Here is a 27047-nt window from a genome sequence, read left to right as displayed (position 1 = left end):
AATAGAATAGAATATAGATATTTAAATTTTCTTTAGGAAGAAGAAAATAATTATGTAGATTGATACATCCATTAGGGTGTCCCTTAAAAATCAATGCTTTATTTTTATTTGTCTCATCTTTCATCTCCACTTTGCAAAACATTTTTGACTTTAATTAAAATGCAATATTTAACATATTAAAATGAAAAATTAGGCGTAAAAAGATTCAATATATAATAACGTAAAGTTACAAAACCAACTTTGCCTGTAGTTTCAATATTCTGCATTAATTAGATTACTATTTAATATTGGTTGTATTTCAAAGTACTTTATCTAAAAAACAAATGATTATTTAGTGTACTCTTCTTGATAGTGTTAAAATTTATTTATTTTACCTTCTACTTATTTATAAATATTTTATATAAAAATGTGCGCACATGTAGATAAATTTAAAACTTCAGAAGAAAGTTTAGGAGCAAAGGGTAGCCTCTAAATGTGGCTGAAATATTACAATTTTAAGCATGAAATATATTTTTATAATGAACTGATTGAAAGGTTCATAAAAGGACATCACAAAAATTAATTTTTGAAGTACACAATAAGAACCACCCTAATAAATATGGTAGGTATTATGTTATTATGCAAGTGATGAAAATCTGATTTGATTCTTTCTTTTTCTAAATTTCTACATAAGTATGTATGTATACGCCAATCCTTTTCACACGTCGTCATCTTGAAAAAATACTAAAGATGGAGTGAATACAAATCCTTACAATAGGTAGTAGAAAAGATGGAATATTTCATAATATAAATGGTTATAAAAATAAAATAAAATAAAAGCTATCAGATTGAAATTTATATTATATTATAAGTCTATTTAAGAGGTTCTCTAGATGGATCTATTCACGTGTTTTTCTTTCATAATAGTAGATGAGAAGTATACAACATAAGTGTCGATTATATTTTTACTTTCAAGATAGCTGAGGTTTTCAAATTGCTTTAATTATTATTTTGTAAATATATTTATAATAAAATAGAAAATTATGTAAATTCAAGCGACAAAAACATTTCTTTTTTAGATAAAAACATTATGTAATTATATCATCAAAGTAAGAGAAGTGGGAAGAAATAAATCTTTGTAAGAAATATGTCCTTCTGTTATATGTACTAAAAAAAACACGTAATCTTGACCATTCGAATTTTTTTTTTTGATTAGATTAGCTGTGAGCAGCTAGAGGAAGAAGGAAATAAACACAAATCCCACTACTCCGTATTTATCAAGGGTATAAGCAGGAATTTAAAAAAAATGGTTACCTTTAAAACCATTAATCTAATTTGATTTAAGCCACCTAATTCACCATTGATGAAATGATCGTTGTTACACTTATTACTACTGATTGAATTTATAATAACATTAATAAAGTTGTTTTCCTATTATATCTATAAGTTTAATAAAATTCAATGGATTATGAACGAATGTTATAAGAGTATATTATATAAACCATCACTGATGAGTGAAGTAATAAATATTACAATATTGGAAATATCTCTTTTAAATAGTTATTTTTGTATCAAATAGAGGCTGAATTAACTAATAACATTAACAGCTAACAAAAAATTGAATAGTAAAAATAAACACATATGTTAATCATAATTACAAACATGATACTAGTTATTATTTGTATAGAAAATAAAAAAATATAAATTACGGAAAAACAAAAATAATAGAAACAATTTTAACCAATAATATTAGACTTATCTAAAATATGCCCAAAAAAAATTATAATGTACCCTTCAAGTTAGATATGTTTCTTTGACTAATAGTACAATCTTTCCTATTGAAGTTTTTATACACATCACTTTGTCGGACATGATTTATTTTTTCTGTAACAAAATGTATCATGATACAGAGACCATTTTCCTAGTAATTATATTTGCTTTGTTACAGAAATTATGACCAAATGGGTATTTTCCTTGATATTTTGATTTTTTACCTCCATTTGATGAGTAGTGGCAGCAGCGAATAAAGATTGATTATTTTCTTAATTCATAGATAATATTTGGAGGATATGGTTTTTCAAAACGTATTTCATAAAAATTACTTCCAAAAAAAAAAAACATACATATACATATTTCTGATGACCTCTATTACATATTTTATGTAATTCAGCAGTACAGATTTCTTAGTATTTGAAGGATAAGTCTAATTGGCCCAAACTTTTTTTGAGGGCCTTTACCTATTATCGGGAAGTATTGGGAACAAATTTTACGTTTTTCACAGCCCGGATAACCTGTTCTATATCACGGAGTAATACAATGTGCTCGCACAAAAATCAAAGTTTAATCAATTTTAAGAGTGAAACAGCTCTTATAATAATTAACCTTCTCAATCTTACATTATTCAAGGGAGTATGTATATATGTTAAGTTAAGTTTAAGTTTGACAACTAGACTATAGCACACAGAAAAATATTTTCTCTTCTTACTGCATTCTTCTCTTGTGTACTCCATGATAAAATATCTCCCAGTTTCCACTATACAATACAAAGTTGAATAACACAACCTTTCATATTCATATATGTGCTATGTGTGTATAAGTTGTAAACAAATTAATTTTGTTTTGTTTTTTCCTTTGCCTTAATTTAAAGAAAATAAATTAATTAAAATTTATTGTTTTTGATGTTTAAAGGGAAATTTTTAATAAATAATTTTTATTTAACTTTTCTCCTGACTTCGTAAGTATATTAAAGGCATTATTTTCTGAGCTATAGATTTATGAGGCAGAGGGTTCTACAAAATATATATATGTATACAATATATATGAAGGATACAAAAATTCCACAAGATGTTGCCCTATTCATCGATAGTTTTCATATATATTTAAATATAACATCGATATCCATATATAGATATATGTTTATTGATTATCGGTCAATAAGCACTATAAAAAATAAATAAATAAAATGGGGGAAAATGTAAATGTTGTACGTCAACATAAAAACAACCTTGAACAATAATCAAGCAAAGGAGAAAATACCAAAAATAAATTATTCTTTATATTCGAATTTGGGGAATGAGTTAAGATACCTTAAAATTTTAGCTATAAATTAGAGCCTTTATTTAGTTTAAGAGACTTATATTGGACCTGATATATCCCTATAAAATTTTCTCAATACATTTTATATTTTTCAAATGTGTAGATGAATTTTAGCTACTGTAAGTATAATTTTCAATACATTCAAGGGGTTGATAAGGTAACTCGCCCAAGAATATATATATATAATCTGCATTCAATTTTGAAAATAAAGTATTTTAGCTTACTTTTGTGTTGACGGGCTACTTATTATTTATAATTTTACAGAATATTATAATGAAATATATGAGTTTTCGATTGTTGTTTTTTAAAATATAAGCTTTTCTTTGAGGGTTAAGCTGAATGAAGAGATAAAAAGGATATACTATAGGTAGCCCTTTTCCCAAGAGTACCCCCCTTCATCGTCATTTTTCTTCTCTTCCTTTCCCCGAAAAAAATAATAATAAACATATATATATATATCATCGTTATTTAAGAAGGCAGTTACAAGATATCGAAATTTTATTATACTGTTTTTCTTTATCACCCACTCCTTATTTAAAGGTGTATTATCAATAAAGGATAGTAGAAATACTACGACTCAGCTCCATCATAAAGGGACAGCATGATTTTATTACCTGTATACTAGTGTACATGTGTTTTTATTACCTGTACTACATTCAATCACTCTTTGTCAACCAAACATTTTGTATTCGCTTGCTGTTAAGTGATTTTTTTAATGCCGATTCTCTCCGATATTTGTGTCCAGACCGTGAACTCAGACTGTAAATCGAAATTCAATCGTTTTCAAATCGTGGACTCATTTTTTCAGTCTCAATCTATTGACTGATTTTCTCCCCTACTCTCATTTTTGAGTTGTACAAATATATTTCATGACCGAACTTTTCTTTGAGACTGGTCCAAACCAAATTTCTTTATAAAATCGCATTAGTTGGGTCTACTTATAATCATAACGGTCTAAGACAGATCTATAACATTTTAGAACGAAAGTCAATACTAATTAATAGTTACATTAGTATATTATAGTAAATTATTATAACAGAACTTTTTCACCTTCTGAGGGTTCTAAAAGAAAATCCCATTGTGTAGCTCAGAGTCAGTGCCATGGGAGAGGTGAGATCACCTCTCCCCATGGAGTATCGGAGTCATTAGGATTGGGATAGTCTAAAATTAGTTATCAATTTTTTTTTAAACTTTTTAACAAACTTTGGGGCACATATGAAAAAAATTTCTTACAAAATGTACACTATAAAAAAGTATATACATATCATATTCTTAAAAAAACCTAATTCGAACACAAATTAATCAAATTTGATTAAAAATGGTGTTTGACTGTTTGTGGCGGAAAATTAAAAAGGCACATAAAAAATCACTTTAAGGAGGAGTCGGGAAATAGGAAATGGTTGTTGGAAAATGGTCAAGAAATAACTAACTTTTACTCTTCAGGATTAAGCCAATAACAGTGTATATTGTACTCATATGTTTGGCCCGTTAATACAAAATCATGTTATAATTTTTTTTTCTTTAAATGGTGTCTTGACTAAATTTATATTATTCATTAACAAATTATTTTTAATAACCCATTGAAGGCTATACATATATATATAGTAAAAAAAAATAATTAGGACTTCTTCCTTTTCTTGAATATTGCTTTTATATTGCCGCACTAAATAAATTAAGTAAATTTAGATTCTGAGTAATCATTATAATTCAAGAATATTGATTAAGTTTAATGAAATAATTGCGTGCTTAATAAAATGGAATGCCATTGCATAAATGTGATGAATACCAAATGAAGAAATAATAGTCATACATATGTATGGGAGTATTAATAGTCTATTTTTTTCATCTATTGAATATCATGAAAGCCTAATATCATAGGATATTAAGTCTACCCTCCCCCCTCCTCCTACTTAGTCTATTAAAATTATATGTAATAATAACAATTATTTCCCTATTTTATATTTTTGTAAAATGATTGCAAAACCCTATAGGCTTAAATTATTAGATAGTTTTCTACTTCGACTACATATTATTATCATTAGTAGTATTGCTAACAATAAAGAAAAAACATTTATCTTTTCAATGTTCAATGGTTATATTTATATATTAATTAGTCTATTTGTTTATTATGCAACACATTTATCTACATACATCTAATGTCATTGTAGGTCCATGTCCACAATTTTGAAACAAAACTGATGTCAGCAATAAATATTCATCTAGAGAACTGGTGTGTACCGAATTTTAAATCAGACAGATCCATATCGAATTTTTACTTTCGAACCGATCTAGACCGAATTTCCCTTTGAGGCCGGTCCAGACCAATTTAGTTTTGTTCACTAAAAATCATAACGGACACAAACTAGTCTTAGGTTTTCAGACCGAAACCCAACACTAGCATTTTTATCCTACAAACATACATATATTAATTTTATGTGCCTTGCACCCTTTCTCCAAAAAATAAAAACAAAAAAATAACTATAATTACAAAAAATATGGATATATACTACATAATACTCTGAGAATGTTAACATGCTTCAAGGATAATGTGATAGTTTAGAGACATGATATAGGTAATATATCTCCTTAATTTACTCATTTCTTTTTTTCCTCGGCCCCCAATAATTCCGAGTAATGTTGTGCTCTCCCGTACGTTTTTCATATTCAACAATAGATTTTAGAAATTGATTTGGGTTACCACGAGGTATGAGAATACTATTTAAATTGCGGTGAGCGTAAAACCCACGCCATAGGACAGGTTATAAAAAATATCATAATTTTAAGAGACCACGTATCTGCTGGCAGAGATTACAATAAACTATAGTGCTCCTTGATCACTAATAAGTAAGAATTTTCAAAAAAAGGATGAATAATTAATAGGAATCTTCATATTTGGCTCTTACCAAAATATATTTTTTCTGTATTGTCCCTCACTACAATTTAGTTGATATTCACTTATATATTAATATTTAAGTGAATATCTATTATATGTGTACTGTACACGTATATAAGTGAACAAAAAAATAAACAAAGGTGTATTAATCTAGAATGTATCTGGTTTGTAGGAGCGAAAATGTTATAAAATAAATAAAAAATTTAGACGCCGGAAAATTACCAACTTGCAATTTTCTCTTATCAAAACAAAAGACATTTCAAATCACAGAACAAATAGAGTTTATGAGGTTACAAGATTATAAAAGTTCTTGCAAACAAATTACGTGTATCTGCATAATAAATGTGGTAACAACCCACCTTTGAAGGAAATAAACTATATTTGTAATTCTAGAAGACTAACAAATAGCTTAGAACAGTCGTACTAAAAGATTTTATATTAGTTACTATCTGAGGAACTATAAAAATCTCCATGACCCACCGTAATTGAAGGCTTTTCTTAATTTTAATTTTTGATATAAAGTTATGCAAAATTTTGGATTTTTGCCATAATTTTTTCTTTATAACCCCTCTTTTCCATCCTACTGAAAACTCCGTGTACCACTAAAGTGGAGTTTGTATACAACAGTTTGAGAAACCTTGGTTTATAAAATTTTGGACTCAACTAAATTTTTGTTTAATTTCAGCTATTTAATTTGTGATTTGAACAAATATGCTTTTTTTTTTCAAATCTCTCATTAACCTGTGGATATTTTGGAGTTTACCTTGTTTGAACAAGCCGTTGATAAAATATACGCATAGAGAGATAAATACTTATTATAAGAAATTCTAATAATTAAGTGGATTGAATAAATTTATGTAATACATCCAATTTAAGGACACGTAACTCCATTTTAAATTTAAATTTAAGATTACTCAACTATTCAGAGAATTTCAAGTATTAGTTAATTGCTTGATTAATATCAGAATTATTTTTTTATATATGGACATAGGAATAAGCTATATTTGAAATATTTTGAACTACTTTCCATCTGAAACCCATAGTATTTATAGAGAGGCCACTTTTCTTAAACCCATATTCCAAAAGCTTTCTAATATTTTCATAGCATTAGTCTTTCTAAAAACATAAACCTTTAGATATCTTAATTAAATTACTTTTGCTCTATCTCAGAACAGAATAAAGTAGCAAAATCAGTTGGTACCATGCTAATTCTAGGTAAATTATTTCCAACTATAAAATTATAATTAAATCGTTGTTCTGAATTGTTCACATCTAAAAAAAAACCTGTTCAAACTCACTATATCAATGTTAACAACACTGATCAGAGGAGAAGAAGATGAAAAATAGACAGCTTACAACATAAACACTGTCTATTTTTGTGTTCGTGACGTAATTCGTTGTGTACATATGATAAGTTTGATGTTGAATTAATTATGTACTGAGTTTTATTCGCCAACAAATAGGTTTTAAAAATCTGGTTATGCATATGACCTGTTGTGACTTTTCCTATTTTACTTCTCAGTAGGAAATAATTGTTTAAACTTTCTTTTAATTATATCACATGGATCATTTTTTTAACTGTTTGAGCAAATATGTTAGTATCAGAATGCTAGATTTGCGGGTTACGTCAATCAGGAGATTCAGATGGATTTTTTTGCTTTTTAAATAACCCTTGGGATACAATACAAAAGTGAGGTACTGATTATAAAATAAAAATGAGAGGATTGAAACCAGTAGTGTGAGACACATTCTATAATTGAATTACTACTTTTTTTTTTTCCTAAGGTTTCCACATATTGAAAATTTAAAAAATAGCAGATAAAGCTCTAGTCCAGTCCCTTGTAGTGAATTCTTTTTAAAAGTCGAAAAAGAGAATCAAAAATTGAAGGATATTGAAAATCTATAAACTTAAGTGTATTCAATATGAATATGTAATTTCTGGAATCACGTTGAGTCAATATTTATATATTTGATGAGCAAATAGGCTCTTGGAATAGTGAACTTAAAATATTTGAATTTGTATTTAAACTTTATACACTCCAATCCTTTTTACTTGAATGCCTTTACTACAACAATGTAAAATAATATAATTTATGTTGTATATAAGCACAAAAGCAAGGTAACAATAATTACCGTGAATGGATATAAATAAATCATCCTGATTAACCCTTTGGGAAAAATGGATATTGACAGTTACAGAATAATAAATTTTCATTTTATTTGAAGGATCATATCAGGCCAAAATAAGGCTCTTGAAAAAAATAAAGCTAATAAACTATAGATTAAATTCCTGGGTATCTTGACTCATTTCAGTAGGTTGACTCAAAAAACTGTCAATGAAATACTGGACTGTATGTATATGAAATGAAAAAATTAATTTTGAATTTTCTCCTTCTTTTTTAATTTTGTTTTATGTTGATGCACAACATATGAGTAAGTATTGCGTCAATGTGGTTTATATACTATTCTTCATGAGCAGGTATTACACAAAGAAGAAACGTTTCATTAGCTTACCTTGAAATGCTGCCTCTAATGGAATAGCATTGGGTAGGACGACTGAAGGAACAAAGCAAAATAAGTATATCAATAAGACTTTGGTCCTCATTCTTCTCTAAGTTCAACTCAAAGTCTCTTGTTAAATCCTGATATGGCCAAAAATCCAAAAAGTTTTTCCGGTAGTAATTGAAAATTTAACAAAAAATGTATTATTTTTTCTTTCGACCGTTTTTTTTATTATACATTTCTTATTTTGTGTTATTTTTTTTTTATCTCTCTCTCCGTTACTAAAATAATAGATGATGTTCACAAATCCCTTGATTATTTTCTTTTTCACGAACTTTTTAAGTAAAAACTACAAAGATATGTCTGGTTAACTTGGAAGCCTTTCAAGTTTTCATAAACACTACCACTTTAATATTTTTCAATATAAGCAGATATATACACAAACGTCGTGAGGTTCTCTACGATATATAAAGTCTCTTTATTTCTCCTTCTCCTTTCTAAGTCCCTAAATATATATAAGAGAGTTTTTTTTTTTTTTTTTTTCAAAATGGGAGAGAAAAAAAAAGAAGAACAGGGAGAGGGGGAAAAGGAAAGAGAAAGAGAGTGCGAGAGAGAAAAATAAAAGAAAAATAGAGGAAGGAAGGAGCAAAAATAATATAAATGTAATTATTTATTGTTAAATTAACACAATAATTAATTCAATTATGTAGTTCTGATGTACTTGATTTTATATAGTTAGTAAATCTTCAAAATCTTAATCAATAGATTAATTAAGAAAAAGATTTTCCAAACGTACCTACCTATTTAACTCACCTACTATAGAGCCTTTCTATTTTTCTTTTTTTTGGTAGATTTTTTCTAGAGATTTTCCTTCTCTTCATTGAGATTTGTATTTTGCATTCCATGCTGTCGTCTTGATCATGGGGTTAAATAGTGGTAATATCACATTTTCGTCCTTCAAATATGCGAATACTAAATATGAAATTGTGGAGCCTCAACATAAATATAATCTGGAACAAAAATCAAGGAAATGAAAATCACAATTTATTTTATTTTGTACATATTCAATTATGCTAATTGAGCATTTTGGGTATTTTAGAAAAGAAGAAACCTAAAATCAACATGATAATTTGAAGAATGTATTAGGAGTGAGCAGCTGAGCTGTCATGATGATTCATTAGACCAGCTACAAGCAGCTGTTAGGAGGGGATAATGAAATAAACAAGGGCATTGGCAAGAATTATTAAAATATCCATCCTCAATTCTATTCTTAGTCCAATAAGGACTTACAATTACAACTCTGCATTAAATCTTCAAGGTTACTCTCTGTCTTAATGAGCACACTAAAATGTTCAATTAGGTTTGAAATATACCGGGTGGGGATGATTTGCTGGTGCACACAAGACGCACAACATTAAAAGTACTGCCAAGGCCAGAAATGAATTCATACAACATATAAATTCTTGTTCTGAAAGTAGCACAGGCCTTCTTGACAAAGCTGGTAGATATATTGGCCCAATCCCTCCATGACTCCAAACTTGGGTGGAATTTAGCACTGGCAACCGTCTCAATTTATCCCCAAATGCTGAAATCAATGGGGTTCAGGTTTGGTGAAGACAGAGGCAAAACCTCTTTGCAAAAACCCCTTCCAGCCTAGCTTCTTGAAAAGATACTACTGAACAGCATTTGATGTGGAATAACTTGACTCTGGAGTACTTGCTTGTAGCTCTAAGCATTGACTCTCCCGATTAACCCAATGGGAGAAAAAGCTTGCCCCTCCCTCCCAACAAAACCGAGCATCATTTTCCCGCAGAATGCTTTGATTTGCTCACAAATCTACCACCTGTCAACCAAAAACGTTTTTAGTCCGAAAAAGACAAGAACTTGGCCCTCAGATTTCTTCTTGAATTTGTTCTACATCTTTAAATACCATTATCGCCTCTTTTTGCGCTGTTCTGGGGTTAAGAATTTAATTCTTGTGTTTGTAAGATACTTGAGGCTCAAATCATCGCCCAAAAGGTTAATCATTGTCTTAGGTGGTATCGCATGGTTTCGAGCAAGCTTTATGCACTTGTAGAAGGATTGGCATCCATTGAGGCAATTTTTGCAGGTGTACTTATTGTACGAGACTGTCCAGGCTGTGGGAGATATTTAAAATTAGATCCTTATTGTCCAGCCTTTTCTTGATTTTCTAAACAGTGTTTCTGTGGACTCCAAATGTCCTTGCAATGCTCCTGTTTTCCTCTTCAGCCAAGATACCCTCTGCAATTTATTCACACAACTACTCCATCATCAAATATCTCAATAAGGAGGCAAAATCAAAACAAACTTATTTTCTACGAAACATTAATTAAGCTTTCAATCAACCTAGCAAGATTTGAGCTTTCTGTGACAATTTGGTGAAAAAGTTATGGGGTGCCAAAGTCGTGCACCAGCTACTCGTCCCACCTGGTTATTTAATGTAACAGAAAAAGAAAGTAAACATCTCCGGTATTAAAAAATATTGACAAGAGCTAAGGATAAGAAAATTTACACTTCAGTTTTCCAACTCCAAAAAAACGTGCAAGCAAAAAAAATCATTACTATACATACATAAATACAGACATATTTGATGCAATTATAGCCTTATTATTCCAAACAACCTTGTGATATGAATTTAGATACCCAAATACTATAGCTATAGTTTAGAAACTTTTTTTTTTATTAAGAAACTTATATTGGCCTCGTATGGCCCCTTTTAAATACAAGTTCAATGTGTGTTTCAAAGAGCCACAATGTGCAGACCACTTCATCAAAAGATCTCCCACTTTCTCATATGATAGACATCAAACAATAAAAAAAGAAGCCGAAGAACTTTATATTTTAAAATTTATGAAATGTATAATGATGAAAAAAATTATTGTGAATAACTTTAACATCAAATAATTTTAAGGAGCTACCGTAGTAGCACCCTTTGTCTGGCCATGTTCATTGCCTTATGTTTGTATTGTTTTATTATAGTGCATGTATATGGAAAGCAGCAATAAATTATTCAACTAAAAAAAATGACCCCTTTCAAATATTATGTATCAATTTCATATTTTTTTATGGTGGTGATCAATTTGAGCCACTTTAAGTGCCATTTGCAGCTTCTCCAAAGGAATAATAAGATTTTTTTTTTTAATGATAGAAGTTGATTATAATTTGTCGAAGAATACAAATGTAGTTGACACTTAATTTTATACAAATCATTCTAGCTTGCTTTTGTGTTGAAGGTCCACAAATATAAAAGGGATAAACAGGGAAATAATTATAACGAGGGGAGAATATTTTTATTAAAGAAATCTCTTTCATTCATTTATATGATGATCTGATTTGCACATTTCATGATTTATTTACTAAATGGATAAATATAAAATAGGCAATTCTACATAAAGGGTTTATATTTAGAATTGTAGACCGGTATCCCTTTCGGAACGCCGAAAAAAAGAAACAAAAAGCCCTACGAACATCCCGGTAAGTGCACGGGAATTGTAAGAGTTGAACAAGATAAGACTGTTCGGTTTGAGCAAATAAAATAATTGGAAAAATGACATGGTATTTCTGTTGATCCAGAATTATATACGGAGTCCAACAAAGACATCCAATTACAACTACCTAACACTTTCTCAGTGTTGCTCTTTATATTTGATGAGTTACACACACTTGTGATTACTTTATATTGAGGCCCTGTCTCAACAAAAATTAAAGAATAATGTTAACATCATTAGAAAATACATAAAATACCTGTTGAGCTAGCCAACAAAACTCACACGCTAAAAATACATATAATTTACCATTTTAATTATATTAATCTCTTTGTTTTAAGCATAGAGAAAGAAACATATAGAGGTAACAAATTGGAAATAAGCTTGGTCTAAATTTCAGCTGGTAGCAAAGAGGGATCTAGTAGAACAGAGGAAGAGGAGAGTTGGAAAAGGGAACACAGACACAGTTTAACGAGTTAATAATCATAATAAGGAGTTTTTATTTTATTTATGGATATATTTTAAGACTTATTCTTTAAACCAAGGACATGCCTAACCAATCTCTTTTTAGAGTAGCTAAATTCTTCTACTCAAGCTTTATATTCAATAAAACGTTTACCTCAAATGTCAAACTGCTATCAGAAATAACTTGTTTCTAAGGTTAATAGAAATACCAAGCTATACGATCATGTAATAGTGCTTGCCAGCATTTGTAATTTGATGTATCGTAACGACTGCTGGACAAGGCAGACATATTTTGACAAAACATACAGCCATCATATTCTATGATGTCACTATTAAAAACCGGGTAGGAATCAAATATTAGTCGTACACATGTTTTGGTTTCACCTAGCATTTCTATAACCCTTGTTTATTTCTATATATTCCTTTATCCATGGTTTCAAATATATTTAATCGAAAAGACAATTGATAATTGTCTCTGCAAATTAAGGATTTTTGAACTATATTGAATCCACTGAACATAAATGTACTTCCTCATGATTTTTTATTTTGTCTTATGTAGGTTGGTAGTTAAGTACTACCTGTCAATCAATACACTTCAAGGATGTTATTATTAGAATTTATTTTATTTTTGCAATTTATACTACTTTACAAATAGTTTTAGAAAAATGCTTTTTGCAATGAAAAAAATATATTTGTAAAATTCAAATTACCTTTTCTAACATAAATGTTAGTGTTGAAACTCGATCCAAAATCGATGTTTTCCGGGTTCGGGGTTAAAAGGATCCACGCATGATCATTGGCCTTAATTGAGAGATATTGATTTCTTTTGTTTGAATATTTATGAATGAACACCAGTCCTTTAGTCATTTTAAATTATTTGTTGATAGTTTGTCCGTCATGATTTAAAATCTCACTGTGTCAAAGGAAGAGCTTCTTCAAGGCCCTATTTAATTCTATAGTTGTGGGCAAGATCTCTCGATGGAGATAGATAAATGATGGAGTTGGACCTAGATTTGCATAGTTTTAACAAGGAAGATTGCTAGACTTTCATCAAAGGGGGGCGGAGGGGGCTCAGCCCCATCAATTAGTAACACCTTAATACTTATATAAATAGGTTTATATATATATATATTTGATGAATATTTTGGGGCTGAAGCTCTTTTAAAAAGGAGCTAACAACGCCCCTGCTATAAGTGATTCTTTGAACATCTATTTAGACCTATATTTAGATCCAAACCACGATCTCGGACGAAAAACCGAAATTTAATCGTTTTCTAATTGTTGACCAATTTTTATGTTCTCTATCAATGGATTAATTTTCTTCCGATTTTTTTGTAAGACCGATCAAGATAAAAAATTTTTGGGACCAATCTAGACCAAATTGTTCTTTGTGCCCATTCCGACTGAATTAGTTTGTTTCATTAAAAATCCTAACACTTTCAGTCCGGTCAAGGCTTTTCAAACCGAAATACAGCCAGCACTAATAAATTAATAAACAAAGATTTACATAGTAAAAATACAAAATATAGAACAAATATAAATTTTTTCGACGGAATGCAAAATATAATTTTATACTTGTAGATGTTGTCAATTGATTTTCCCTCCCAAAAATCCTTATTTTAACAACACATATATAATTAATATTTTGAGAAATGTATAGGTTTGCAAAGTCAATAGGAATGTGGGTTTTAATTTCTTTTTCTTCCTGTGCATTTCTTATCACAATAAATAGTGTCTTAAGCTGCTTTTTATTCATATTTTTTTCCAATGCTTTGGGGCATTTTCTATAAGATTAGTATTTCCTTATTCATTAATATAGAAATTAATTAAAATTCATGGTAGCTTTTTAAACTGCCATATGCGCGATATTTATTCATTTATCAATGAACTAGTAGCTAAGAGTACCGAATAACATCAATTCTTCTTATGACTTTTATAAATAAATGGTAACATTGGAATTAAAATTGTGAATCAAAACATAAATAGTAAATAAAAGCAATACAATCAAATCGAAAAAAACAAAGATATGTGGTAAGTCAACGTAAAACAATTTTGAATAAAGCTTATCTTTTCATTCATTCATTATATCAAAACCTAATTTAAAAAATATTTAATCAATCTTCCTCAGAAAAAAAAACAAAGATAAATAACTGACTATCTTCTAAATTAATTAAGTAAAGTTTGTCTGTCTGTCGGTCGAGGTATCATTATTGTGTGTTCACTTACTACCTTAGAACTGTGTGACTACTTGATTTAAGAAATAAAAATGTAGCAATGAGCGCTCTTTATACTGTGTGCATCATAAGTCCTTGTACATTTTGACTTTATTAGAAAGAACGAAAAATCTAGGCTTTATATTAATTATACAAAAAAAATTAATAAAAAGGAGATGAAGAATATTTTAATTTCTATCATTTTTCAAAAATTTCGATCTCTGCCACAATACAGAGCTCCAAGCGGCTTCGAAACTTACGACAAACTTTCTTGAGGATGTCTGCCGGAATTTTGCCTTATTCCTCCTCTACCATGCCTTTCATGACTTCCATGCTGCGGTACAGTACTTTTGTTTATTTCCTTCCACTCACACCTGCTTTCATCTGATTTAATAAAACGTCTAAGCTGCTCTTCTTCATATTGCCAGGGTTATCAAGACAAATTTCAGTTTAATGTTCGTTTTACATACTAAAAATGCTTACAATTTATAACCTTAATGATAATGTCATTGAGCAATGTAGTTTGTTTTATGAGACGGAAGATTTTGGAACTGATATTTTCCTAGTACACATGCATCTCTGTTCAATTACTATAAAATACGAATAAATATATAGTGAATAAGCACTACATGGCATACTGTACTTCATTTTAATATGAGTAAAGTCAAATGAACTCGGACATTGTAGACATCAATAAGAGTTTTATTCAATAGCTTTCATTACCAAAAATGATATTTGTGAACTAGGCTACAATTGGCCCAAACGCACTCAGAAGGCCGTGTATGGTATGGTGGTTGACCTCAAGCCTTTTGACGATGCCCGATATATCACATGGCCTGTTCAGACTTAAGTTGCAGTCTCCAGTCTTTTTATTCCCATCATTATCCAGAAGTGTTATATATTTGTTTGCAATATATCTTTTAAAAGATGACAAGAACAGCTTTTCTAACTGTACACTTCTCAAAAATATATTGAAAGAGGTAGTGGAAGACTTATTCGTAACCCGATATATGTCTTTAATAGATTCCGGACTCATGATGATGCGTCTGATGGGATCAATGAAATAATAAAAAGTAGATATCTAAGAATGAATAAAAGTAATGTTGCCCTTTTCCAATCATGTATGTAAAATTCCCGATAAAAACCTCATAAACAGAATGATAAATCATGTTTTTCCTCCTTCCCCCCCCCCTTGTTCTTCTATTTCAAATGAAGGATATAAAAACATATATAATAATAATTGGATTGAGAGATAGATAATACTATAAAAGGCTATTATGTAAGAATGCTCAGACGTACATACATAGAAAAAAGAAGGATAAAACAACAATTGTGTATCTGAACTTGTCTGGCTTTCTAATAGGAATAAATGCATCTGATATTATATGTACAATGTATAGTTAATTAGGGTTTTTAGGGCAGTGGGCTTCTTTTGTGTCAAACATATTTATTTATAGTCTTTCTTTAGAAATTTATACATTCTTTGGTAGTTTATATTCTTTATTGTTATAAATATTTATGTCTGAAGGATATTTCAACACATACTTTTTAATAGGACTAATGAATTCCCTTGTGGAAGATTTATATGCTATCAGATTTCATTTATTTTTTTCTTCATCTCTTCCGTTCTTTCCTTGGTTGCTTTCACTTTAAGTAACCATACTTACATATGGTTGCATGTTTATGTAATATACAAACAATAGTTAAATAAACATAGGTATATATATATATGTAAAGTTAATTATTATAATAATTCATATACTCTTCCCAGTATAAAGATCTCCTTCTCTAATTCAGATATGTACTACTCTGATCAAAAAGAAACTTTTACTTTTTTATTTCGAGCTCCATTTCATTTTGATTCCCAAATTTATTTTTTCATTATGTAGGTACAAATGTCAACAATATCGTTAACATTTTGTATCCTTAATTAATTTTGATATATAAAAAAATTAGATGTATTTTAGTTGAGAAAAATTATTTTAACACTTTTGAAAGACTACTTATTCTTCTAAAGTAGTTTTTTTACTTTTTTAAGAATAAACAATTTTTTAAAAGTTCCTTAATATTTTTTCCAGAAATTAGTTTTTTTTTATCATTTTATCAATAGTAGAAAATTGCAGACCACGCCAAAGGACGTGTAACACTTTTATCCTTCAAAAATAAACTAAGAGTACAAACTTTACAGACATATTCACCAACATAACAAATGAAAAATTGAAATTCGAAGGATGAATTAAATACGGAATCAGACAAAAAAGGTTTATTTTTGATCAATACCTAAAAAAATGATTTTTATAAAAAATTTAACTTAAGCCTTATTACCCTCCACTCAAATCTAGCGAGTGTCCCTGTAAGTGCATTTAAACTGTTAGATATGACCTATTGGAAGGTAAAAATAAAAGAACCCGAAAAATGGCATAAATAAGGAAATAGGCAGGAATTACTACAATTTCAATCATCAATTCTACTCTTAGTCGAATAAGAACTTAATCTAATAAATGCACAACAGCTCATTAGCGTTACTCTCCATTTTTCATAAGCTCACGTACTTTTAATTACTTAATACTTAGACCTATACTCTTCCAGAATAAAAGAATTATTTTCTATAATCATTTTATAAAAGGAAAGTAAGATAAATGACACATTTATCTTTGACCCAAGTCCCGGGAAGTAAATCTGCATTATTAAAATTAATATATGAATCCACTGTAAAATCTGTTACTCCTATATTGTCCGTCAGGGACGCAGTGTATTAGTACTCGTAGACCACATGGAAGTAAAACTGTGGCAGAACTAACACCACTAGCATTTGATTCTGTTTAGCATCAGTAACTTTTTCATTTCGCCACCCACCCTCACTGGCGAAATATGTTTTTCAAAAAGGAGAAAAGTGGACACAGAGTGTAGGATTTTTCAATAAGATCGGATATTTTCTTATATGTTAACAGAGGTGGATGAAAAACCTGTGTACTTTGTATGACAGCATCAAGTTTCGTTGCTTAAAGAATACAATATTCTGGGCCATTATGAAACTCAGCGAAAACATATAAAAGCTTGCAGGGAGAACTGAGATAACAAATGGCTGTGGAAGCTATTCATATGTTCAAAGTACTTTCTCGATGTTGACATAACAGTGCTTTAATTTACCACAAACATTTGACCAGATGTTTTGCAACATTGTTTTGACCACTGAGATTATTTATGCATATCATACCTAAATAAACGTTTAACTGAGCAAAAGGGTTGTTAATATTGCACATACTTTTTTGAGTTCTTGGGCTACTCATAATGTATTTAATAAAAGGAAAAATCATGTATCAAAGATTTTAATAAATGGTTTATATTTTGTACAAATTATTAGAAAAAGTGATTAATACAAAGAAAAAACATAGTCTTATTCTTAGTAGTATTTAATTTTGAATTTATTTTACTGAGCAGCCCACTTGACATCAGATTAAGTTGCATCTGCCCTTACCAAGATGAGTTGAGTTATAACGACTTTAGAAAATAAGAAAAACAATTTTCAGAAGGCCAACAACCAATTATCTAGCACATTAAAAAGTGATTAGGATTAACATCCCTAATCATCATAGATTTCAACCGATGAAGTCATCATCATCCTAGCTAAATAAGCATCAAGTGCTTATTATAATAACAAACGAATAAATTAAAACGAAGGATAGTTTTAGAAATAATGTCAAACTTTTCTCGTGCATAAAAGACAAAAAAGTTTTACTCAACGAATTTAAATGCTTTATTTTGGCCCCCTAAAAATCCTAATATTTTCACACTGGCATAGTACATTCAAAACAAAAAACAACAGTTGTATTGACAACAGAAACAAGACTTTCAAGGGGTCGAAACTATTCAAAACCCCATCTCTAGAGCCTCGTCACTAGATATAATTCAAATATATGGTTTTCTTAACGATTTGAGATTCCTTTTTTTAAATGAGTTAACTCTCAAAGGATAGAATGCATTATACATTTTTTTCAATTAATTATGTTATATAAAGTAATACACTGCGATTAAGGAGGATTTCCCTTCATATATTAATTAAGATATTTACTCTACAAGATAGGGAAGAGCGGGAACAGTTGCATCAGGCACTTTTACAAAACATCAAAAAATGACAATGGATAAATACTTTCCTATCAGTTGATATAATAAATCGAACTTCAAAACTCACTTAAGGAGGAGAAATTTGAGATATCATAACGCCCAGTACACAGGTATCAATTACAACACGTAATCTATAATATCCTGATAGGTTATAATGCATTGAAAGTTTATAATTCCACACTTTCAAAAAGGTATATTCATTTTATTTTATAATTAGCTTAACTTTGCTAATTATCGCTCAAACACATTTTTTTTTTTCACTTTTCTTTGAAAATAAATTGCAGAGCCTTTTCTTTTTTTCAAATGGCGTTTTTTTCAATAATGTTTTGATAATATTTTTCAAATTACGTTTAAAAGTGTTTTATTTCATTATTGTTATAACGTTATTTTTTTTTTAAAAAGGGCAAAGCATAAAAAGACCTTTATTAAATAAATGTATGCTCTTTTTAAAAGTGTATGTATAATCAAAATTATACGCAATTTAGAGCCTAGGGTAGGTGTCCCACTAAAACCAGCCTTACTGCACAGCTCATAAGAGATATTAGAGATATTGGGCAATAGAACTATGACCATCCTTAACGTCTTCTCATTTTGCTGGAGGGAAGATCTGAAACTTTATTGATGGCACCAAGCGTTTAAAAAGTATTTTAACACTTCACTATCATATCAATATTTTAACCCTAAATCACCTTCATGAAGTTGGAAACAGTTTTATTTCTATCAAAATATATCAAACATATACAAATCATCTTTAATGATTAATATGATCTATTTTGATCTCAGTAATGATCTACAAGGAGGCAGAAAAGTCATACAAACCTGAAAAATAAGGACCTAGTCAAATTTATTCATCCTTTGTTAAAAGATGACTTCAGATCCTTAATTATACTAAGGCGTATTTGGCAGCCTCATGACTTTATTTGCCACCATATAGAGTAGTCCAATGGGTTGAGGTCGGAGCTCTGTGGAGGCCCAAGTTGTTTCTATCAAATTTTCATACTTTTTGCAACTCCCTGTTGAAAAATATTTGCAGTAAGAGAAGTATGATAATACTAAAATAAACTTTCAAGACTTCCTAGTAATTTTGTAAATCTATCTACCTTTATCTCCAAGATAACAAAGTAATCGGCTGCAATTAATCGGCATCTGTAATCAAACTAGATTTGTGTATTTTGTGCTAGACCACCTAACATCATGACTCATGTAAGATATTTTGTTCTGTATATGGAGCAAATTTCATTAGAACTAACCTTGACCCGATTATTTTGGCAAATGATGACTAGATTAATGTATAATGTCTTTTTGTCCGAGAAAAATCAAGCCAAAAAATAATTTAAAAAAAATTCAATAAGCACATGTAAAGTTCAAATCAAAGTTTGTTGTGCTTTTAAGACAGGAAAGGCTTCTATAAATATATCAGGGACTTTACCCCAGTACCTTTGTTATAATGGTACACACTGGCAGGGAACAAGGACTTCTTCTGTGCAAGCTTGACAATGGACATTCCTGGGTTTTCTTTTAATAAATTTTTTGTCTTCTCAATAAACCGCTGATCTCCAGCTATTTGAAATGTTGGGAGTGCTCTTGCCACCACGGATCAAAGTTACAACATGAAATCTTTATCTGCATCTTCTTTTTTTAAGTGGGTTAAAGGTATACTTAATAACTTTGACTTGAAGCTAAGTAAACTGGCTTTACTCTTTTTATTTATGCAACTTTGTCATAAAATATCATTAATCCCTTCAAAAATTAAATTGAAAAGATGTTAAAAGATATCTGGTATTTATGAGGTCTGATCAAAGACCATTATTTTCATATTCCGAATATAATTTATTATTTGATTCTCGATTTTTTAATATTATGTGGGTTAACATTTCCACAATGAGAACATTGGAAGTGTTGACAGGAAAAAAAAATAGGACGTCTATTGGTCTACTATTAAAAACAGGAACGAAAAATCAATTTAGAATTTGGAATTATAAAATAAGGGGTTATTTTTCAGAGTATGGTGTTTGTGTGCGATCAAGTGGGTAATTGTTAATAATACTCTTCCCATAATTTTTTTTTTACAACTTGTTAAACACAGATGCAAGTCAAAAACAAGGACAAAGAAAACATCATCTGATGATATGAAAAACTATGTTTTAATCAAAAAAAACTGGGAAAGGGAGATATAAAAGAGAAAAAAAGATGGGGAAAAATATAAAGTTTGTACATTTTTTTTTCTTCGTTTAAAGTACACACATACTAACTATAAAAAGACAGACATATGAAGATTTATGACAATTTATTAATATAAATGTATGTATGTAGTATGAACGTACTACATAATACATATGGATCTATGCATTTCATTTTTTTTTAGTTTGTTCCTTCCTTCCTTCGATAGGTTTGTATGGACTTATACACAAAGAACTTGAGAATATATTATGTACAAAAAAATTGATATCCAAGTCCTTCTCCTTGCTCAGATTGTGGTTGATTAACCGTACCAGAAACAGCTACAACACTTAACATTTGTACCTAGTATTGTCTTGGTCCGATTTATTCTTACACAAGGATCCCCCCCCCCTTTTGACAGACACTCTGAAGGAAAGGAGATTGCAGAAGTGCAAGAAAGTTTGTGCGTGGATTAAGGCAGATGGATCCACAGTAAAAAATTTCTCTAACGAGAAGATTTTCACCCTTGACCAGGTCTACAACTAGAGGAGGTCAAGGGGGTTTTCCGTACAAAACATCCAGCCCATACAATAGTTCTGGGGGTTGTGGCGTCCGACAGCAAAAAAATGACTTCCTTCTTTTTTAAAGCTGGTGAGAAAATCGGCCAAAAGGCCTACTAACAAGGTAATGAGGTTCACCATACTGCTATGGCTCAAGGCCACTTACCCAGAGGACATCTATGTGTGACCCCAAGATGGTGCACCCCCAAACACATTGGCTAAATACCAGAAGTTATGTGTCGACAACATGGCTAATTTTCGGCCCAAGAACATTTGGCCATCATCTTCTTCGGATTTGAACCCGTTGGACTTTGCTGTTTGGGGACGCTTTGGAGAGGGAGTCTAACTGGACATCTCACCCGAATGTGGACTCCCTGAAGGCCGCCATGGTAAAGAAGTGGATCAACTTGTCCGAGAAGTTCATCATCAACTTCTGATAGGCTTTCCGTCGCCGTGCAGAGGCTGTGATTGCTGCTGAGGGTGGCCATATTGAGTGAACATGTTCACAAGGGTCGTGTCTCAAAGTTTTGTTAAAAATTATTTATCAAAAAATAAAATTATTATCATTTTTCTAAAATCAGTCATTCAGTCCTTGTTTTGTTTTCGAACCCTGTATTCGATTACCTGTATAACGGAATTATTAAAATAAGGAAAAATTTTACATGCTTTAAGAATTGACTTATGGTACTGGACTTCATAAATAAGGACCAAGACAACAAGATTTACAAAACTCCCTTTTTCTCTTACAACAACAAAACTACAGCATTAGAATCATACACCACAATTTTTTAGATTAGGTTAAACAAATAGCGTATATAAGGCTGTAAATCAGTTGCATTTTTAACGGGCGAGTTTTTTTGTCGTTTTTCATTATTGTTTTATTCTTAAGAGAGATATCATAGTATTGAGCAACTATATGTGTGCATTAATAAAGCCAATGTATATTACCAAAATAAACATTTTTTCTGTTGAGTGACTCTAATGACTCCGAGAAATTCCGTGTACTATCTCTAGTTATATAATATAATGTAGATTTTTCTCTAAAAAATTAAGTATTTTTGTCAACTTTTCTTCAAGATAATGGAAAAAAATGTTTGTTAGCGGGTAATTTTTTTTTTTTTGTAGTTATGCACCTTTTCTGAAGAATAATGAACCAGAAAATTTTTTCATTCTCTCATGATTTCATTTCAATATGTAAACACAAAAGAAATATCAAATTATTTTTTTCAAAATTGACAATAAATTACATTATTAGACTATTAAAATATCTGCACTATTTTCAAAATTAAATTAGTGTTGCTGTTAGTGTATCTGAGATATCCTTGCGTTCATATGATATATTTTTCTAACCTATTAACTCAAAATATAGTTGGTAAAGAGGATTTACAAAGTGTTAAATGTTATATCTATTATTAAATGATAATATAGAGATGTTACATTTGCCAATGTCAAGTCATACTTCCACTGCCAAATACTACCATTCTAATTGAATTAAATAAGAGACTTGATGTTGCATATGTTAATATAATTAAGTAAAATATTAAGTAATAACATAACATTAGTATGATACTTCAGCTATAATCATAAAATGTAATTACATTTAAAATAACATACAAAAACATTTGAGTGAATTGAGAAACAAATTTTAAAAGTTTTTTTTTTTTTCATTTGCTTAGATATTCTCAAAGAATTAGAACAAAAAAAAAAGAGGTCCGATACTTTATCCTGAACAAGAGGTATTTTTATTGCGATATATACGTGGAAGATGACCGAATAAAACTTAACAGAGGAAGAAGACTAAACCAAGCTAAGCCTCTTACGAGAATATAGTCGACTCCTTCCTTGGATAGGAATCTATCCATTCATATATAACAAGGAATAAATTCAAGTATTGAAACTATGACGGAATCGATTTATTTTCAGATTCAGATAAAATGCTCTGAATGTGAATTATAAAATAAAGATATGTTAATTAGGTAATACAACATTATCAATTTATAACGATAAAACTAAAATATTTAACTATTTGAAATTTAGATGTAATTTTAGTTTTGAGAATTGTTAAGACTTAAGATTCATTAAATCTGGAAGAAGTGAGCTACATTGTTCTCCAAGAGTGAGAACCAAGCTAGGTAGATGGAATCGAAGGAAGATACATCTAACTTTATTATCCATCTCAGGAGATACTCTCATTCGGAACTCCGTATTCCACGAAGGACGACGGGTTAAAAAATCTTCTGAGGAAAACTACCAGGCTTTTATTTGTTCCCCTGTGTTATTGACAGTTGAAGAAGTCTTGATTCTTAATACAAGAAAAATGAATTATGTACAAATTGTAAATATTTATTATGTATGAATAAAGCTTTTTCGGAAATGAATGCACATCATGAATCAAATTTAGTAAATATTTTTTGATTAATAAAATGTTTTATAAGATATGTAATCCAAATATAGTTTTAATTTAAATCAAGAAATTGAACATGAATATGCATAATTTATTTTATATATAAATATATATATCAATTAATAAATAAAGTATTTGACGTTGTCTAAATAACAATAAAGGAATACAAGATGAATCTAGAATCAATCATTTAAGAAAGGACGACATTCAGAAATTCAAATAGAAAACTAGAGAAGTTAAGAGATCACGTTTTTTAAATCACATAACCTTTTCCAATAACTATTTATATTTTATAACAGAATAGAATATGCTTTGTACAGATTGAGATGTGTGATTACTGATTTATAAATATCAAGGACACTAAAGAACTCTTATCAATATAATAGTTTTTTTCTAGGGTAAGGTACGAGTTGGCTTAAAGAGTAATGGACTTGATAATTTTAATGAAAGAGCCTTAGATGGACTATAAAAACTCTCTCATTTCCTCACTGACCACTTTGAGTCCATTTATTATGTCTTTTGATGGAACTCTTAAATTTTTATAGAAGTATACGATAATTCTTTAGAACATTTATAGGGTTTTATGTATAGAGCCAATTATTAACAAGGTTTGAAGTAAATATTACATACCTTGAAGTGAAGTGGGATTTGCGTAATGAACTATTCTTCCATTAAAGAAGATGAAATCCACAGACTGAGAGATAGAGAGACGAGATTGCTTGAACAGAAAATAAAGTTAAAGAGAGGATCAGAAAGTGTGTGGCTAGGATATATAAATTGAAAAGTATGAACTTCTAAAAACGTAAAAGCAGATCCATTTATCCGAATTGATCGTTCGAACTAAATTGCCATAAATTGAAATATATTTCCATGCAGATCCAACTCTTCTCTTCTCTCACCTCCCTCTTTCAGTTGAGTTGAGTAAAAGTAAAATGATTGCAGCCATCAATCATTTACCTGAATGATTTTTTCTCATAAAAGCCATCTAAATTCTGGTTCCACTCTCTAGAAGTCCTTTCTTTAACTGATTTCACTTTTCATAATTTGAAACACCTTTTCTTCTCCCCATTCATTATATCAAAATATTTTTCTTTTGTAGACTTGTTGAGATAGATACATTAACAATATATATCATTTAATCATCTACGAGTTGCAAGTCCTTTATATTCAAGTTTGATTCGAGTCACAAATCATTCTTTTCCCCGATTCTAAGTTTAGTCACAAGTCACTTCAGTTCAAATTAGACTGGCACCAAAGTCATCATATTAATTACTCGAGTTTGACTCGAGCTCACATCTCTGCTTTAAGTTGCATTTGCGGCGCACAATTATTCCTAGAAGAATACAAAGGTAATCCAGATTCAATTTTGAGAACTAATAGTAGAATTTACCTAAATGATTCCTTAAAAAATGTACATTTATTATTTTTTTTTTAAAAGGGGAATGAAAAATTGTATGTATTTTGTACATACATAAAATAAAACCTTTGGCCCATTAAAACAAGAAAAAATACTAAATAATACAAGACTTTCTAAATATATTCTTCCTCATAAAAGGAAATGAAGTGCACTTAGTGTTTTAAATATAAACCCACATACTTATAACTACATAAATAGCTTCAAACATGTTTTTTTATTCATCCCTGATACTTAATACTCAACTAATAAAAATGAGTTAATTACATACATACAAGAAACTCAATGCATACGGAAAATTATTTAAAAATGTAGACCATGTCATTTATGCAATACTTTTGCTTCATACCGCAATCATAGACCGTGGACCGATATTTAAGTGTATTCAAATCGTTGACCTATTTTTTCATTCTCAATCTTTCGACCGATTTTCTCTGTTCTTCTGATCTTTGAGTTGAACAAATATTATTTATACAACACATTTAACTCTATATGATGTTATTTTGCGAAAATTAACAATTTTCAAACATACATAACGTTATCAACAAGGTATTTCTAGACTAAACTTAAATGAGACCGATTTTTGTTTTTTGGTATCAATCCACATAACCGAGCTAGTTATGTCCAATAAAAATGATAACGGTCTTTGACTAATCGAGGATTATGAACCAAATCCCAACACTAGTGTACGCATATGGGCACGTATTATTATTGTTATTATTATTCACATGTATCAAACCTATGGTGATAATTGCATAATAGAGATATAACGATATTATTAGATTACATTCAGAGAAAAAATGTTATACGATTATATTGTTATTGAACGTTTTTTAACAAAATTATCCCACGTTCCAGCTGCTACTTAAATATGGAAAATATAACTTCCCTTTAGATTTTATTTATCAAATTTTATTGTTTAGCCACATTATTCAATCAACCGATCTGACAACATGGGGTTGACATCGGGATGTTGTGAGGAGGGACACTGTTCTTGATTTGGAGCCTCATGCAAGATATAATTTCTTAAGAATATAAATGTATACACTAAGAAGAATTCATAAATAAGAAGACAAAAGATAAAAAATTAACCTTTTTTTATGAAATTTTTATCTAAATTTCCTTTGTTAATATAAAAAATAACTCCCTATCTAATCCTCAGTGTTAATATCTGTTTTGCATGAGCATACTAAAACTCACATTTTTTGTCCTCAAAATTGAATCAATGTTACATTTAAAGACTTTTTCACAACAATTATCAAGTCAAATTTGTTGTTCAGGTTGCGAACAACAAAAAGGATGTACAACCCTAATTATGTGTACTTCCCATATCTTTTCTTTTTTAATATGTCGCTACACATGATAGCTGCTAAACCTGATCTAAAGTCACATTTATTATTATAATTATTTTAAATATATATATATATATATATCGTACTTCCTGGTACTTTTCTTGTTCTAAAACAACACCCCGAGCTTGTTCAAAAGGGTTATTTGTTCCAATTTAGTCCAAAAACAAAAGTTACCTACCCCCGGGAAAAAAAAGCCTGCAGACTTTTTTATTCAAACTTCTCGGTGAATAATAACACATTATAAATGTGTCATAAGATTATTAAAAAATCAGCAAACTATTTTTTAGTATTAGAAGGTTCCTTGGATATATATGATACTTTGGCGGTAATTTTTAAGGATACAGATGTACCCTTAAGTACTCTAAGTGCTTCAACTAT

General features: G+C 29.7%; 1 protein-coding gene across 1 annotated transcript in view; it reads right to left on the bottom strand.

Moving 5' to 3' along the window:
- The window catches only part of LOC121118415 (pikachurin), a 92407-nt gene extending 83431 nt beyond the window's left edge, over positions 1-8976 (bottom strand). The window contains exon 1 of the mRNA XM_040712999.2: positions 8483-8976. Within this exon, the coding sequence (XP_040568933.1) occupies positions 8483-8573 (91 nt within the window). The 5' untranslated portion in view covers positions 8574-8976. The remainder of the gene's footprint in view (positions 1-8482) is intronic.
- Between the last annotated feature and the right edge of the window lie 18071 nt (positions 8977-27047).

The sequence above is a fragment of the Lepeophtheirus salmonis genome, chromosome 5 (assembly GCF_016086655.4).
Source record: "Lepeophtheirus salmonis chromosome 5, UVic_Lsal_1.4, whole genome shotgun sequence".
Classification (NCBI taxonomy): domain Eukaryota; kingdom Metazoa; phylum Arthropoda; class Copepoda; order Siphonostomatoida; family Caligidae; genus Lepeophtheirus; species Lepeophtheirus salmonis.
This window is presented reverse-complemented; position numbering and strand designations above follow the sequence as displayed.